Source organism: Athalia rosae, chromosome 4 (genome assembly GCF_917208135.1).
Source record: "Athalia rosae chromosome 4, iyAthRosa1.1, whole genome shotgun sequence".
NCBI classification, from domain to species: Eukaryota; Metazoa; Arthropoda; class Insecta; order Hymenoptera; family Athaliidae; genus Athalia; species Athalia rosae.
Genome location: NC_064029.1, coordinates 12,772,628 through 12,790,549, shown reverse-complemented (window position 1 = coordinate 12,790,549; position 17,922 = coordinate 12,772,628). Strand labels below are relative to the sequence as shown.

Genomic DNA, 17,922 nt, shown 5'->3' with positions numbered 1-17,922 from the left:
AAAATCAAGAGTCTGGAATCGGCGGTAGGTGGGGGTGTCTCACTTTTCAAATGAGATAAAACGAGTCGAAAATTTAACGGTAAAATAAAGCGCAGGTTCCGAACTCGCCGAATTCCGATTCGAAGCGAGGCCACGCTTTGCACTGCTCTAATTTGCGATCTGGAAATATCACTTCCAGATGTTCACCACGATCCGTTTATTCTCTGTATATCGCATAAACGTTCGCGCTATTATCTCGCGAAGAGAGCAGCTGATAACCTGCATCCACTGCAGACACTCGAAATTTGCATAATGTGAAGAGGACACTGTGCTACGTAGAAAAAAACGCTCTTTGAAAATCAGTAGCCCTCCATGAGTAAATCTCTCCGGTTCTTATCCCGTACGTTGTGATAAAGATTAGCATGCGTTAATATTCTCAAAAAAAAACCTCGTTCCTTTTGGCGCGAAGATGAAATTTTTTTAAGACGAATATAACACTTCTTCTCTCATTTCATCCTCTCGATACAAACACGTACGTACCTACCTACTTCGATTGCGAATGTACAATACTCTTGTACGCAGACCGTATGCACTCGGCTCTTGTCGTTTAATCTTTCTACGAGTGAAGAATTTTGAAGGTGAAATGGGGGAAGGGGCGGGTCGGGGGGACGAGGTTGACGGTAAAGCGAACGAGAGGGTGGAGGCCTTAGGTTCCGAATCTGCCGCCGTCGCAGATTTATGACTCAATAAATCTTGGAAAGGTCTCGATTGTGAGTATAGTATAATAACAGCTACGGCGGATTCAGGCGATACATGTATCCACGCGATATTCGTTTGACTCGTTTATGTCAGCGCGAAGAAGAACCTCTACGAGTGTTTGTAAATTTTTCATTTCATTTAATCGACGTTTGTTTTTTTTTCCAGGAGAAACGGTGGTTCGCAGGGCGTTAGCGCGGTGAATATTTCAAAGATCCTTGACTCCTTCTCGGTCAATTATGACAAAAGAGTAAGGCCGAACTACGGAGGTAAGTCGTCAACGAACGTTTAACGATATTACAGTTTATACTATAATATTACCACATATGATATAACCCGATCGATTATCACCGCATCTGATGTTCACCGGAAAAAAACAAACAAAAAAATGCTACGTCTCTAAAATACCAGTGATATCGATATTTTTCGCGAGATGCACCGAAATGCACATCGACACCCCGTACATCACACCTCGTGAAAACCACCCCCCCCCCCCCCAACCCCCCTGCATACCTATGAGCACCCCTAAATTTTCACATCTCTCCTACTCCGATCCCCTAAACCGTACACGCCCTATCATTTTGCTAATTTCATTCGCGGCCGCCTCGGGCCCGGACGCAGTGCCTCCGAGTAGAACGAGATACGCGAAACCGCCTCCCCCGTCCTTCTCGCGGTAATTAACTCTACCCTAATAGACCGTAAGGTGGATCCGTTTCATTAGGAAGCGCCCAGCTGTCTACTAAAATCCTACAAAACCCCTTCCCCCGCGAAATTATCCTTATACCGGCCCATGTTCACTTCGGCATATCGATCTTCTCGTGTAAAACAATGTGCGTTGTGCTTTTTGTGAGAATGAAAAATAAAAAATAAATAAATAAATAATACAGAAACTCGCGAAACTTTGCAGGGAAGTGAAACGCGCACCTTATTGGCCGAAAGTGCGAATGCGAGGGAAAAAAACGGGCACTTTGCGAGGTTAAAAATTTCGTCCCAATTTTTTTTCACGGTATCATAGGTGTGTACGTATTTTTCACACGATACCCCATATACTTCGGTCAGGCACTGGGTTCGAACTTTGGAGGCGGTCATGCGAGATCCGTGCAAGCAATTGAGCACGATCTGCGTACGTTTTGTAAAAAAAAAATAATGGAAAATACGCGAGTACTTTCGCAATAAATTTCATTCGTTTGAATATTTGAATATTTTCAATGGATTTTGTTTTCAAAGTGTACGCGATCGGTAGTTTCTAAGATCTATGATTCAATAACTGGTCAACCTACGAATCGCAGAAATGATACGAATCATTGATCATTGAACGATGTATCGGATCGAGGTTTCAGCCGCATTGAACATAGATTTTAAATTTATCAAATAATCGTACAGATAACAAAAAATTATTACCCTCTGAATCAATTATATTATAGGCGTATAATCGTAGGCAATCGAAATATGCAAGTGTAACGTAGAACCTTCGATCTGTAATTCCCTTTTTTCTTCGAATCTCGAAGGCGATGAGAAGCTCGTCAAAGAAACGAAGTCGTCAAAGTCACGGATGACTCTTCCTCCGGCCGATTGGAATTCGCGGTACTTTCGCAACGTGTGCAGTTCAGTTGAAACGAAAGCAAAGCAGAGATCACGACGCGAACGTGGAGGAGATATTCTCTGGGACCGTACGTAATATAGGGAAACTAAGCTGGATCGATTGTTACAACCAAAAAACATGCGAAAGAACGTCGTGGCGTTGGTATTATGACGCAGGACAAGAGGGACGAGAAACGCGCGAGTGGCGCGGTTACCCCGTTAGGTAGCGTCGTCGTGTTCGGGGGTTCAGGGATTTTCGCTATAAAGAGAGGACGCGCATGAAACCGACGCATCGGGGCCGAGACCGCGTCGTCGTCGTCGTCGTCGTCGTCGTCGTCTGGGGGATCTAATGCGAATCCAGGGGATGACCTCGACGAGTCTTCGGTGCCTTCGACCCGTTCTCACTCACTTATCGCTGCACCGTATAACGCCTCGTGCCTGTCGATGGGGGGGGGGGGGGGGGGGGGGGATGAAAATCAAAGAAATTTCGAAGGCGAAAAGCAGGCGAATCCGAGGAGTCGAGACGAATCGAGCGATCGATCGATCGATCGATCCCCCGAAATCGGGGATTCGAACGCGTCGGTACCGCAATTATTTGGAAACTTGGACACGCGCTTTCGACTCGGCTGGTCGGGACGTCGCGCTTGTCCTGAAATCCGTATTCCGGCTCTAGGATTCTTCTAAATTCCTCGGCCGCGTTTCGGGGCGGTGTTTTGATAGGGAGATAGGTGCGCGGGTAATATAATAGAGGGGATGAGAGGTGAATTTTCGGGACATGTCGTGCAGGGCGGGGCTGAAGTTCGGGTGAGCTCGGATCAATGTTGGGTCGCGGGTTGCCACGGGTTACCCACCGTTAACAGCATCCACGGTCCCGACGCTGCGAACGTTTCGTCGTGGGTTCGACTCCCGCGAGGCGCGAACCCGGAACCCCCAAACCCTCAACCCGGTGAGCCTCTTTGGAGCACCCCCTTATCCCAGTCTGGCCATATCGCGTCCCCCGCCGCTTCGCGTTCGCCTACCCCCGCGGATACGGTCGAACCTGCTCCTGGAAACCTCGATGTTAAACACACACGCCGCTGCCTACCTTGTCGCAATTTCGCTGGAAATACATATACGCACGATTCGCGAGAGAAAAAAACCAACCGACTACGGTACCCACCTACTCGTCTACATATATACACACGTGTACGCGCGTGTACGTGTATACCTACCCAACCAACCTTCTCCCGCATTTCTCGTTCATGCGCAAAAAGATACAACGATACAATGTATGTATACATAGAAGAACCGTTATGTACCGACGTAGCTCGCTTTGTTCTGGAGGCAATGGGGGAGTTGGGTTAAAAACTTACGCGGTTGGGTTGTTGGGTACCAGGGTTGTCTGCCTAAATTGCTGTGATTAAGATTCAACGGAGATTCTTGCACGCCTCGAGTTACTCCCCTCTCAACAACCATTTATAAGTTAGGTTACTCCCTCGTACCCCGCGCCCTCACGGATGAGCCTATACATACGTGCAACGCTCATTATTTCCTCCACTCGAACAACTTGTTCTCATTTTTAACACGATCGTCGAACTAATCGCTGAAATAACGAGACGTCATTTTTATCCTGCGCCACACACGTCGCGAAACGATCGCCGTTCGCCGCCTCGATACAGCCGGAATATTGGCTCCGATGAATTTCGGATCGATCGATCGATTTCGTTCCGTCGACGAGAACGCTAGAAATACAAAATAACTCGAAACGACCCCGGTGAAAAAAATAACGTGGCAATTCATTGGGACTCGGTTTCAATCTGACTGAAATCGGATTTTAGAGCGATTAAATAAATTCGTAGGTAAACGATTGGTTGAGTATAGGCAAACCATAGTAATTGCGAGGGTGTAACATAGGTATTATACTGACCGGTGACGCGATAGTGTTGGAAATTACGAGTCCCTCGCGTGGTGTTCGTCAACGGTAGTTCGAAGGCATGTCGTTAGAGATATGTGTTAGTTCCTATGTGCCCGTATACACGTGTATAAGTTAGTTAAGTACATATGTGCGCCGCGTATACACATACCGGAAATAGAGAAATATTACTCCTGCGGTGTGCAACACCGAATTGTGGTTTATGGGTGAAGTTTAGGTATTTTATATAGGTAAGTTATGTGTACGTAAATATATGTATTTACCGCATACCTTCTCGCTGGATATAAATATACAGGGGAAAAGTAGATTTTTCTTTATATTCATTTTCGGAAAACAAACTCCGTCAGTTTTCCTATACGTCCGACATCGTTCGGAATTCGCGCTCGTTTCCGCTGGCAAAGAAATGCACAAACTACGCTCTTGTCAAAATTCTTCAAAAATACGGTCGAACCGGAAAAGTTTTGAAAAAAAAAAATCATTCAATCAAGCAAAGACTCGATTCGTATCGCTCGTGATGAAATTTTGCGAAATCCCCGTTCGCCGATCAAAACTTCGGGTCGGGATAATTTCGTCTAGCAGACGCGCGTAAATATATCCACGTAGACTCTGCACTCGTTTCATGGAGCCCGAATACATACAGGGTAGGTGTATCAGATATATGCATGTATTGATACCATATACAGGGCTGGCATTTGGCCACATTCGCGTCGCGCGCAAATGACCGCCGAAATATATAGCCTCCGTTATTGGCTCTGTCGTGATTGATACGAATGTAGATATATACGTGTACACGTATCTATATATTTCGAATTTCGCGAACCACGCTGCTTATCAATCGATACTCGTATACCTATACTTTGTAAATAAGACACATAGAATCGATGTGGCGTTGCAGGTATATATAATAATCCGTCGAAGAATCGAGTAGTTGCAACAGCTACCTCGACTTACGGCTACGACAATTCATTTTTTTTTCCCCTACTCAATTATCGGCGTACGTCGAATCGCAGATATTGGTACCTACGTGGGAAAAAAAAATGACAGTTTTTTTTAACTTTCGTTAACGTCTGTATTTTTTTCACATATTAGTCTACACTCCCCAATTTGAAGAACTCGTTTCTCTTCGAACGAAGATCGACAACTTTAATTCGGTGCGTGATATATTCCGATCAAAAGTCGTTTGTAAATTTTCCTAAAATTATTTCGCAAAGTTTTCGGATCGTTCTCTAATTTAAAATCGAACTGCATATCAAGGAGAGCGACAATGGGGAATTACAGACGATAAAAAAAAAGACGAGAAAGAATAAACTTCTGAGCAGTGTAGTTTATAAGTATAATTGATCCACGTAGACATAAAGCAAAATAATAAATGAAACTCAAAGTAATTTTTCAGGACGTGAGTATGATAGGAAATTAATTACCCATATACATTTATCTGTATAATTTTAATCGATTAATGAAATAATATCTATAAGGTGCCCTTGTTGAACCCACGACCCTCGAAACTCTATCCTTCATTCATCAGTAGAGAAACACAACCATTAACATCGAATCGAACGACACCGGATCGTATCGATTGTGTATAAGTATAATCGATCATGCCTAGCATATGCTATGAAAGACAATGATTATTTGAATTTCACTATTTTAGATAGATTGTTATCCGTCAATCGGCTTTTTCGGCCGACTCAGTTTACAAAACCTTAATTTCAGGTCCACCCGTCGAAGTTGGCGTGACCATGTACGTCTTGAGCATCAGCTCGCTATCCGAAGTGAAAATGGTACTACTTAGGTCTTATCAGTCAAATTTTCACCCAATCAGTAATCACACCATATATTAATATATATTATATATATTCTATACAAATCAGTCATATCAATCCATATATTACCCAAAGTGCTTTCGTTTAGTGTCCGTTACGTAATAATTATCTACACGTTATTTTCATTTTCATTAATATTATTACCGTTTTCATGCTACTGATATTCGCACACCAACCCTCGATCGGTATACCTCCCTAACGCTCCCTACCCTCCTGCCATGATCTCCTGTATACCTGCACACGTCTATTTTTCATACGAAGCTAACGTACGTTTACATTCATCTTATATGCGAGCAGAAATCGAGGCTATTTTTTGCGTTTCTTCAAAATTCATCGCATTTGAATATGTGCCTGCCTTATTCGGATTTCGCGCGACAAATGTTTCAATCCAACAATCCTCGTATGATTAAAATACGTTTCGAAATAATAATCTGTCTTTTAAAATCCGGGATTATTCAAAAAATAAAATTTAAACGGAATCAGAAAAAGGTATCGTCCGAACGAATACGTTCGTCGTTTATTCGCGTTTCAAATTCCCATTTCACTCGAATTGAGCCAGAGAAAAAAAAATCAATCCAAAGTATAAGTTACAATTATTATGTTTCAATCGTGGAAAAAAGTAATATGTATCACGTGCAATCCGCCTTAACTCCGGCACGTATAACGATGATTATAAATGTATATAAAATGATGAAAATCGTCACCAGCCACGTATGAAAAAGAAACTCACTAAACGTGTTGATTAATCGCCTTTCCCCATTCCCTTGCAAACCCCTGAATAATCCATCAGCTACCCCCTTCATCTTGGGAGTTGGATACAGAAATATTTTATCTACACGAAATGATAAAGATTATTCGCAAATTTATTTACGTATACCATCCAAATATTTTTTGACACACAAAAAGAAAATGAAAATTGGTATCGCGTATACCGGCGAACTCTGTAATTATTTTTTCCCTTCGTTATCATATTATTTTTAAACCTCACTTCATAAAGCTTGTGCTTTCGATATTCTTATAGTCTTAATCTAGAAAAAGCTGCAGAGTTCGCGTTTTGTTTTATTCATGTTATCTGACGTTACATATTTATTTATTTATTTGTTTTCGGTTTTCCAACTAATTTCTCTATTGTTGATATATAAAAGCTCGCATGTGAAGAAAATAAGAAATCGGAAAAATAATGAAAGGCTTGAAAAAATCGAAGCGAAAAAATAATGAAAAAGAAAGGGAATAAAACCAGTGAAGATGTATAACAATTTATAATATATATAATATATACTAAGAAATCGTGATACGGTTTACATATATATTATACAATAAACACGTTCACCGTTCGCGTCGCGGGGGTCGAGATCCCATCTGAGATCCAGACTCCCACGAAACACGGATCATCCCCGATTAAGGTTGTCTTGTTTGTATGGTGCGTCCTTAGAGCGCTAGAAGGCCCTTGTGTGGCTTAGCCACCGCATGCATTTATACCTATAATATATATATACATATATTTATATATATGTATATGTATCACCTTATACTTATATTCATTACGCATATATTTACATACGTATATATACAATCCAATTATTCGTGTGATATATACGCATATATAATATATACCCACCACCACTTAATAATATACTCTTTATCTCTATTCATTCGTTATTATGTATCAAATGCACATAATTATATCAGCCCATAGGCTCATTTTCTTGTACATAATATATATACATATACATATATACATACGGGGTAGATACATATGTATTTATGTATATTCAAAACACATGATCGATATGAATTTACTTATTTTCATTTATCTATTGATCCGTTTCTTATTAACTCGTGATTTATTTTTCCTACCACTCGATTCTTCGCTTCAAAAACTCTATTCGAATCAAATTTTTTTCTCCATTCTTCTTTTCAAACAAAACTGAAATATATCGTGTTGCAGTCGGCAAATTGATTTCAGTTGTTGGTTTTATAATTATTTATTTATGTGTCGTATTTTCATGTGATTACTTTTCTTTTTTTTATCCAATCAATTGGGTGTCGACGATTATTATTTTCTCGATGTTGATTACTCCTTTTTTTAGCTCTGTATGCGTGCGCGTGTGAGGCTGATCAGCGGCGAAGAATATCCCGATCATTTCACCTCACATGCTGTGTGTGTGACGATAACAAATATATTATACATAGTACATGTAATACACACTCAGAAATTACGGTATATACGCATATATATTTATATCAAATACATATATATGTATGTATACAATACCCAGATATTCATCCCATTAGACGCTAGCTGCTATATGCCGCGGCTGCAGAGATGGGCTGCCCGCTGCCATCACTGATAATTTGATTTTTTTTTTTTTTTCTCTTACTTTTTCTTCTTTTTCTCCATCAGTTACGAGTAGAAAAATAAAAAAAAACAGAACCTAGAAACGATATTGCGAACCGATTACAAACAACTTATCACGCGTACGTTGAATAGCACCTGACGAATGAAAGGATGTACGGACAAATATCTACCGTATACAATATTTTTCAAATCATGTAATGGATCAATAAGGCAAAAGGAATCGGTGGACTTATAATATGCGACGAATGAGGCAAAGGTTTTTTTGAACATGATTTTTTTTTTTATTCCACGTTGCTCCTACTGCTGCTGCTGAATTTCATATCAATATTGAATAGGTATCGAATAACGATTAGGTTTTACGGTCACTCGATAAGCGACTGTGATAACATAATGAGAGGGAAAATATGATCCCCAATTTTTCTAGCCTGCGGAAATAGCACAACGAAGACAACGAAGTCCTGTTGATTTGGTTCCGTGCAGGGTGCGAGCTTTATTCTTCGAAGGTTATAGAGTGAACGCGATAACTTTTGCCTCTGCGTAAACTCTGTTCGTAAATTTTTTATCGATCTAAAATTTTAATCCGAAATTTACTCAAAATTATCCTTTTTTGCTTTGATTCTTTCTTTTTTTTTCTAAAACCTAACACACCCCTATGAAGCGAAAGAAAAAATTAGAAACAGATAACGATCAGATGAACGATAACGATTAATTATTCGAAAAATTGAAAGAGAAAACGCAGTAGAATAAAAAAGAGAACAAAAAAGCAAAACCTGTACATGTAAGCAGAGCGGCAGAGGCAAGGGGGTCCCCAAAGTGTGATGTTTTTGAAAAAATGAAAAAGAAAAGAACTAAACCGCTAATGATATGGGGAACAATGAAAAGTAGTTGAGGATCAAAACGACAAAGTCGGTTGGTTTTGTTGATTACAGGTCCGCCCGTGGAGGTCGGCGTCACCATGTATGTCCTCAGCATCAGCTCCGTGTCCGAAGTGTTGATGGTACAGTGCCTATCTCACGAATCTCACTTCATAAAGCTCACTCTATCTGTCTACCTCTATATTTCTCTATCTCTCTCGTTCTCTTCTAATTTATCTCTCTTCTCTCCAATTTTGTCTATCTTTCCGTTTTTTTACGTCATTTTCCTCCCCTCAATAATATTCCCATTTTTTTAATTTCCTTATTCATCTCTTTCCAAAGGGATGCCGTGTACGCTTCTCTTATAATTTAAAAAATCGAAAAGTCGATGACAATCACGCTCCGCGGTCGAAATCATTTAGAACCATTTCGAAAGGATTAAAAATTGCCATCTCTCATCTCGGGAGAGTAAAAAATTCTCGAATACTTTCCATTTTATGAAGCACAATTGTGCAATGGGCTCGCGAACGACGAGCAAAAACGGCTGAATCGAGTGTGCGATTCGTCGCTCGAAACGAACATATTTGAATGGCGTATTTCGTTGTTTGGAAAAACTAACTATTTTTCTCGTTGTACGATGTCGTATGAATTTCTTCCGGGATGCCCGTTACATGAACGTACATACGTAAGCCGACAGCCGTATCAAACGTCTCTTGTCCGGCAGTCAGCGATCCCCTCGGAATTCAGCGTGATCCCTCTTCTTCGAGGCAACATTATTCCCCTTTCGGCCAACTTCTTCCCCGCCACTCTTTACGCCTCCGCTCTCTCGACATCACTTCTCTTCCTCTTTCCCTCACGCATCTACGTCACTCCACGGTACGTCATCGGATGGCCCATCAAACTCATTCAACCGCGCCCCAGCGATCGACCGCCCTTCTTCCCCCTACTCCCAACCACCACCCCCCAAGAACACCCCCGACCAACAAGTTCTTTTGTCGCCACCGACCCCGATGCTGCCGGCGGAGAGCTTCTTCATCCCTTACATGCGATATACCTCTCTGCCCTGCTTCTCTTCACATCTCACCTTCGATCCGAAATCTTGAAATAACTCCGATCTTCCTCCCGCACGTCTCCCTATTTTTCACGCCGCCGAGATTTGTCGGGAATTCACGGTTATCGATGAACGTGTTGTAATTTGTTTACAGAATTAATTTTTACCTCATCGGGAATCGAGGTGTTACGGAACTATATTTCCAACCGTTGAGAAACGCGATTGTGTTAGCCGGAATCGCGACGGTTTGATTAATTTTTTTCCACTTTTTTCAATTAATTGGAATCGTCTGTTTTTCATCCCCCTTTATTCCGCTATTTTCCGACTTTCTTTCCACCTCTGTCTGTGATCTGTATCTTGACACTTATTCATGCCGCAGTCTCCCTTGACATTTGTCGTCCGTCATCACGCACTCACGCAATTTATTAAACCTGAAACAAAGGAGAAAAAAGATTCCTGTTCAACCTGATATCGTATTGAGGAGAATCCTTTTTTTTTTTTTTTATTATATCCCGGTATCCCACCTTATCTCAACACTGATCACTGTCAAAAAAAAAAAAAAAAGAAACCCATCACATATCATTCCTCATGTCTTCATATTAGCGATCAGGCCGCACCGACATCGTGGAAGTTTCCGTTCATATTACATTTCAGAACTTTATCGTTTTTTCTTTCTCTTTTTTTTTTTATCAATTTCCATACATACATGTATAATACGAACTTTCGCTTTATTGCCTGTTTTTTATCTCGACCCTCTGACAATTTTGTGCAATAATTCACGAGTGATCGATCGATCTATCGATGGAAAGGAGATGAGATGCGGAGGAGGATGATGATAGTGATGATGATGATGATGATGATGATGATGATGATCTGTAAGCCCGTTGCAGGATGATCTCGATATCTTCTACTGCGAGATTGGTGAGGCCTGGTCGCTCCTGAGGATAACAAAAAAAAAAATCTTTTCGTGTATGTTGGCAGAAAAGACACTGGTGGCCTACTGACTGTGTTTTTAGCTCGTCACAGCTGTTTGATTGGCTGAACTGTTACAAGGGAACCTTGATACGTTCCACAGTCCGCAAGACCTTGACACCTCGTTATGATTGATTCGTTTTGAAAATTGCGATGTTCCGTTGCATGGCCCCACCCGCGAAGTTCCGCCCTGGGGGGGAAATTGAGATAAACAAATCTTACAGTCCAAGAACCGGTCGAAGTTCGGCAAAAGCTTAATCAAACGTTATATTGAAATCGACGATTTGATATATTTTTTTCGTCCATCGTTCAATTCTTACGAAGGCGAATAAAACTATGATCTTCGCATGGGCTGGACGTCGCAGGCCAGAATAATAAATAAGTAAATATATAGGTGTATGTATATTTTACAACGAATATACATATAAATATATATTTATAAGATATGGTATAAGATTGTGTATATTATTATTATAATTATATTTCTGTAGTATTTGACTATCGTTCCGTTTTGTACATTCAGCTTCAAAATAATGAAGCCAAAAAATGAACAGAGAAAAAAAACATCGTTGGTCGAAAATACGTAAGAAAGATCCGTGGAAATGGAAAATGGAATTCGTATATATATATATATATATACTTATGTACGCATCTAAAGGGTGGTTTTGTGGGTGGCGATGATGGGGGAGAAACTTTTCTCGACGAGGCTGTCAAGTCAGACAATACCAGGACAAGATTCTCCGGTGAAAAGAATTCACGTAAAAAAAAAAAGATCCGGTAAAAAAGTCTCGTTTTTCAAATTGTTGCAATATATCAATTCGGCATTGATATGAATATGCGTATATAATTATACATATGTATACGTAGCTACCTATGTATATCTGATTCCCGAATTAATCGCAACCAAAATTTTAACATATCTTTTGCATTATTGGTATTCGTGAAAATTTTCTTTTTATTTCTGTCCGCTGCTGACTTATCTGGCATGTGTCGTGATATTTCGTCGAATGATCATAATTTGATGGGGTTGATCAAATTTTGAAAAACTTGATACGCGTTCCAAAATTATCAGCACTATCATGATTGTTTTTGTCCGTTTGGCAAGTTTGGAACTGAATGTATAAGACTGGACCCCAGGTGTTGAGCCCTGTGCGGAAACCAAATCAAGTCGACACTGTCACCTGGGACGTGACTCGCGAATTTCACCCCTGAAATCCTTAAACCCCCGAGCCATTCCTCACCCCCTTCCACTTCCACTTTCCTTTTCCTCCACGGATCCCCGCATATTCCTTGCATACACGCAATTAATTTCCAAAGCGCAATTCCGCGGCCAACGAGACAAACTTTATTCACCGCCAGACTTCCCTTCAAACGACTGCTGCAAAAAGAAGTGGGAAAAAAAACGACGAGAATTGAGGTTGATTTTTTTTTTTTATTCTCTTGAGAAATGGAAGAACCGATTTTTCGAAAACGCCGCGTTTTTCATGGCAAGTGCAGTGGTTTTGAATATTTTTGGTATTCCCAGAAAATGACTCAGAGAAAAATGTTAATTTGAAAAATCACCGATCAAAATATCCACCGATTTTCGTATTCAAATTGAACAAACACGAAATCCTTTCAATATCCGAAATAGAGTAGGAAATTTTTGCATAAATTAGTCAACGTTGGTTGTGGAAAATCGCAGTGCGTTTGCGACCGTCATTTCCATGTATATTTCTATTTCCCAACGATCCTTATTCCAGAAATGAAAAACTAAGTATGTTTCTTCACACCTTGAGATAAACTTCATGTAGGTATACCAGCATACCTAGAGTTGATTTTCAAATAATTACATGTGCCTTTCGAGTACGGGTCCAATGACTTAAAGTATCTCGTACAACGATGCGATGTCAAACAAAAAACGCCAAAAAAGTGAACGACAAAAAAATATATAGTATATACACAGCAATTGGAAACTAAAATTCTCTATCATTGTCAGTGTGTGCAGTGCGCTTCAGGTCGCTGCCGCGTCATCTGTGTGCTTATGGAATGACACCTATATAAGTGTTTGTACAACGAATCGGATAACTCTATGGATTGAAACGAAAATTTTATCATAATTTTTTTTTTTTTTTTTTATGAATATCGAAGAAGGGATAAAAAAAATTATAAGAGCGCAGAGGTGATTCGCTTCAATCCAAAGACGACGCGATTCGTACAAAGTGTGTGCTTTCATTATTATTATTATTATATATATATATATATAACAATCACATAATTACATTATGTTTATTATAATTCTTCAAGTGAACGCTGTAGAAATTCGAATGCTTGCTTGCTTTTACAAAAATGCTTTGGGTGAAAAAAGAACCGTACAACGTATGACGAAAAGAATATCAGAAACGCTTGACGTGCCTGAATTTGCTTGCAGTGTGCCTCCCGTATCCTTTCATCATTCACACATTATAAATATATGTATATGTGTTGGAACGTAAGATTTTAACTGTACATATATAATTGTATTTTTTGATTTTTTTCTTTCCTTTCAATCGATCGATTTCATTAAATAATTGCGTATATTCACGTTCAAATCACCTGAAAGGGTGAAAAAGCAAAAAAACACTCAACCAGCCAATGAGGCACAAACACTGATATACAACGAAACGGTATTATTTGTTATCCGTTTCTTTATTGATTTTTTTTCGAAATAACACACAAACACACCAAATCAACTCCATATCTATTCCGTAAGTACTTCTTCACAAGTATATATGGTAGGTAGTGTAATTACATAAGTTTATAATGTTCCTACAATTTATATTCTTATGAAAGTTTGATATACATTACAGTCGTATTAAATACATAAAAATGCACGATGATAAGGTATGTGTAACAGGTAAAAGCTCTGCAGATCTACAAAAATCAGGTACATAAATTGATCTCCCTTAAATTTTCGAAAAGGAGAGAAAAGCATGTAGAATTTCCCAATCTCACGTTCGTACGTACGAGCATATGTACATACATGTACATGGAAATGTGATAATCATTATACGCAAAGTATAGAAATACTCCGAGCTCAATTTTATCGCGAAAGCAAAATTAATTCACAGTGTGCTGTGAAGTAGTGAAAATTTCTATGGAATCTTCTACTCGCAGATTAAAAAGTACACCGAGATCTAATAATTTTGTCTGCCCGACCACCGACACAGAATCAACGGACTTATTGTTAGCTGTGGGCATACATAATTTGGAAAGAGGTGACGGAGGTGAGAAAAGATGAATCGATGATGAAGTGAAAGATGAAAGACAGAATTGAAAAGAATAAGTTGAAACAAAAAAATGTACAGAACGGAATGCGGACAAAATGAATGAAAGAATGTCGAGTGTACGTAAAATCTGAGAACATGCTCGGCATTACCGGTTCAAGTCTGAACGATCTCGAGTAACGCGAACGAGTGTTCTTTACGCCTTTATTGTATACGACCTGCAGCGATACGGCTGGGAGAGGGAAGGAAATCGAAAAAAAAAAAAAAAAAAAAAGGCAGAAATAAATAAAAGTGGAGGGAAAACGTAAGGATCATATGCCGGTGAGTTACGTTACACTCGCCATAGTTAAAAGTGTCTAGGCTATACAGAGCCCGCGGAGGAGAGGAGAATAAGCGAGGAACCAGAAATTTCGAAGAGCTCCGCTCCGCAGGAGGACGTCCTGGGCATCGATCTCAACCCCCATCTCTCCACTCCGACCAACCCGCACCCTCCCTACACCCTACTACTCCCCTCGTAATCTCTCCTCTCATCCTTATCCTCGTCCTTTTACTCTTCCTTTTCCTTTTCCTTTTCCTCTTCCTACGAACCAAGTACAGCTCTTCTCTTCTTTCTCCATCTCATTTTACTACCTACAACTTTGCAGTTCTATGTAGATGTCATATATTTCGGTACATATATATATGTATACATACATATATTCGTACATACATACGTACAGGTCCTGGGACTCTTGGGGTAACACGTTGCGTGGGTGTAGGTATTTACAGACGCACTGGTTACGTTTATACGCCAACCCTTATACACTTCCTTCCTGAAACCCTCTACGTTTCGTCTACCGCGTACTCTATTGTACCCTCAAATTTTCTACGACTCGACGTCGCGTATTATGTACTTGAGATTTGTTATACCGTACGGAATCTGGTAAGATAATTGAAAAGTGTCGAATGAAAATACCATGGCTCCGTTTTTACTTGAAATTGAACGGTGCGGGAATCGTCGAGTTTTTTATTCGACACTCGACAGGACTCGCAATCAGATACTCCAATTTTACCCCGTTCATTTTATCCTCTTTCTTTTTACCGGAAGAAGAGCCGTATGCGTATGTAACGCTTACAAACAGCAGAAGTATAGGAACTCGAGACTCTAGCGCCCATCTACAATCGTAAAGGGATTCTCTATAGAAAGTGGAGATCGATGAGAAATGCGTACGTTCCGATAATTCCAGCGGTTCCGGTCATCCCGGGCTCCACTCTGTTCTTCCGTTTCTCTTTTCTCCGGCCAACCCTGTAGCACCGGAAACGACGGTGAAAAAAAAAGAAGATTTAAAAAATCTGAAACGAAGAAAAAATAGACGCGCGTTTTGTATCAGCTACCCACCATCGAAACGGCGGTATATCGAACTCTGTTTTTGACTCTCGAGTGAATATCAGAATATCTCGAATATCAATTCTCAATAAAGAAATCAAAATCCTCGCTAAAACGAGAACATGGGTATGGGAAAGGGAAGCGATCGGGAGAAATGAAACTCCGAGAAGCCCTCGAGAAAGCTCAAGACTTTCTCCGTCGTAAATATATTTTTCAAAAACCGACTAAATCGGTACGAACGCGTGCGAATATAGGTTGCATGCATGGCACTATCCCGGGAACCGCGGAAACTTTCGCGTCGTTCGTCGAAGGGATTGGCAACCGCGTACAAAGACAATAAGACGTAGAAATAGGTAAGTAAAGTACGTCGTACCACCGCGTAGCCACGTACGTACGTTACACACATTGGCGAGGCCGCAGTGCGCCTGGATTGGCGCCAAAGAGGACAGCTTGGGGGGATTTCTAAGTCGTATTCTGCTTGGTCTACGACAACTGTACGACCATCTTTTCCTATGAGATGGAAAGAGACGGATTGAGATTTAGTCAGCGGCGTCCAAAACCAACCGCCCGACAACATCCGGAAGAGTTATCGCCCGGACGTGTCCTCGGCAAATACTTCTGCCGCTGCACAACCGTACTCGGTCCACCACCTGCGAAGCAGGACCACTCGAATCGTTTGGTTTCTGCGATAACGAAAAGCTCGTGGAATCGCTAGTTCTTTTTTCTCGTCTCTCTCATTCTCCTCTCTCTCTCTCGGGGCCATTGCCTCGCCGATCTCTCGACGAATCCTCCGTTAAATGGAGGTGAATTATCATTGGAAGTAGCCAGACTTTTGCATCCGTTGAAAAATTGGAAATTAACAACCGAGAAGATGGAATGAAATTTATTCGTTAACCCGCTAACCGACAGTAAGGCGGTGGTATCCGACATCTGGCATTTTCCTCTCTCGCTGCCTTCCTCGCTCAGTTTATTTAATTCACACTTTTTTTCCATACCTCGGAGAACTTGACATCAAAAATCCTGTATCCATTGCTAGAAAATTTATCGACGTTAAAAATGAAGAAAATTCACCATCCGCAGATCAGGGCGAGAATAACGAACGCAGGAAATGCAAAATTGATCAGACCGGTGACTGAAATTTCACGTCATTTCCCGAAGAATAAGTAGGGGTGAATCTTTTCATCGATAAAATTAAAAAGCTCGAAGTATTTCATAAAACTGAAGTGGATTATGTCTCCCGTCCAATCTATGAGGGAAAAAATTAAGATTAAAATGGTGGCGAAAATCAAAAGAACGTAGATTACATTCGCGCTTCTAGATTACTTGAAATGTAATCATCGTGCTATACACCCATTTGGCGCGGTACTCGTCTTTTTCGCGCATTATACGACGTCTTTTTGGTTCCAGCTATACGATAAAGTATGTATACGTATAATTATACATACATCTATCGTATGTACGTACGTACGTACGTATGTAACCCGGATTTTAATCTTTCCCCTTATCTCGGAGGTTATAAGCGAGAGCTAACAACCCTCAATTTCCTCTCTTTTCGCCCAATTCCCGTAAAACAAGAGGAAAAAACCTCAATGTAAAGAAACTTTCGTTGAATGAATACGGAAGAAAAAAGAGTGTAGAGAAAAAAAAAATGAATAAATAAATGAGAAGAAAATTACTGAAGTGTACATACGCTGCAGGGTGTCAAGAAATATATAAGTAAGTTGAAATTTATAAAAACGCATCGTGTGCAGCAACGGTACGGCTTTTCACATCATAGCATACCAGTAACTACAGGCGAGTCGCAGAGCTAAGGATATTATATTCATCTATGTGTATGTATATATATATATATACAGTTAATATATATATATATATATATATATTTATACATATGTGTAATAATATCGCGCTCCACAGACCTAGATTTTAGAAAGAGAAATAGCTGGATGACTTTGACTGACTGCAGAGCGCTCGTTTTAACGTATAGGAGGGCTGTGTTAAAATAAAAAGTAAAAATACATCCA

General features: G+C 40.3%; 1 protein-coding gene across 16 annotated transcripts in view; it reads left to right on the top strand.

Annotated features, from left to right (window-relative positions):
• Positions 1-17,922, top strand: part of LOC105691160 (gamma-aminobutyric acid receptor subunit beta) — a 90,899-nt gene that overhangs the window by 45,651 nt on the left and 27,326 nt on the right. For 9 of the 16 annotated variants that reach the window (XM_048654874.1, XM_020855361.3, XM_020855357.3 and 6 more), the window contains exons 2-3: positions 904-1,004; positions 5,942-6,009. In XM_048654874.1, the coding sequence (XP_048510831.1) occupies positions 5,968-6,009 (42 nt within the window). In that variant the 5' untranslated portion in view covers positions 904-1,004; positions 5,942-5,967. Of the gene's footprint in view, positions 1-903; positions 1,005-5,941; positions 6,010-9,339; positions 9,408-17,922 lie in introns of all 16 variants that reach the window. The other 7 variants (XM_020855362.3, XM_020855359.3, XM_020855363.3 and 4 more) reach the window with 1 other exon arrangement.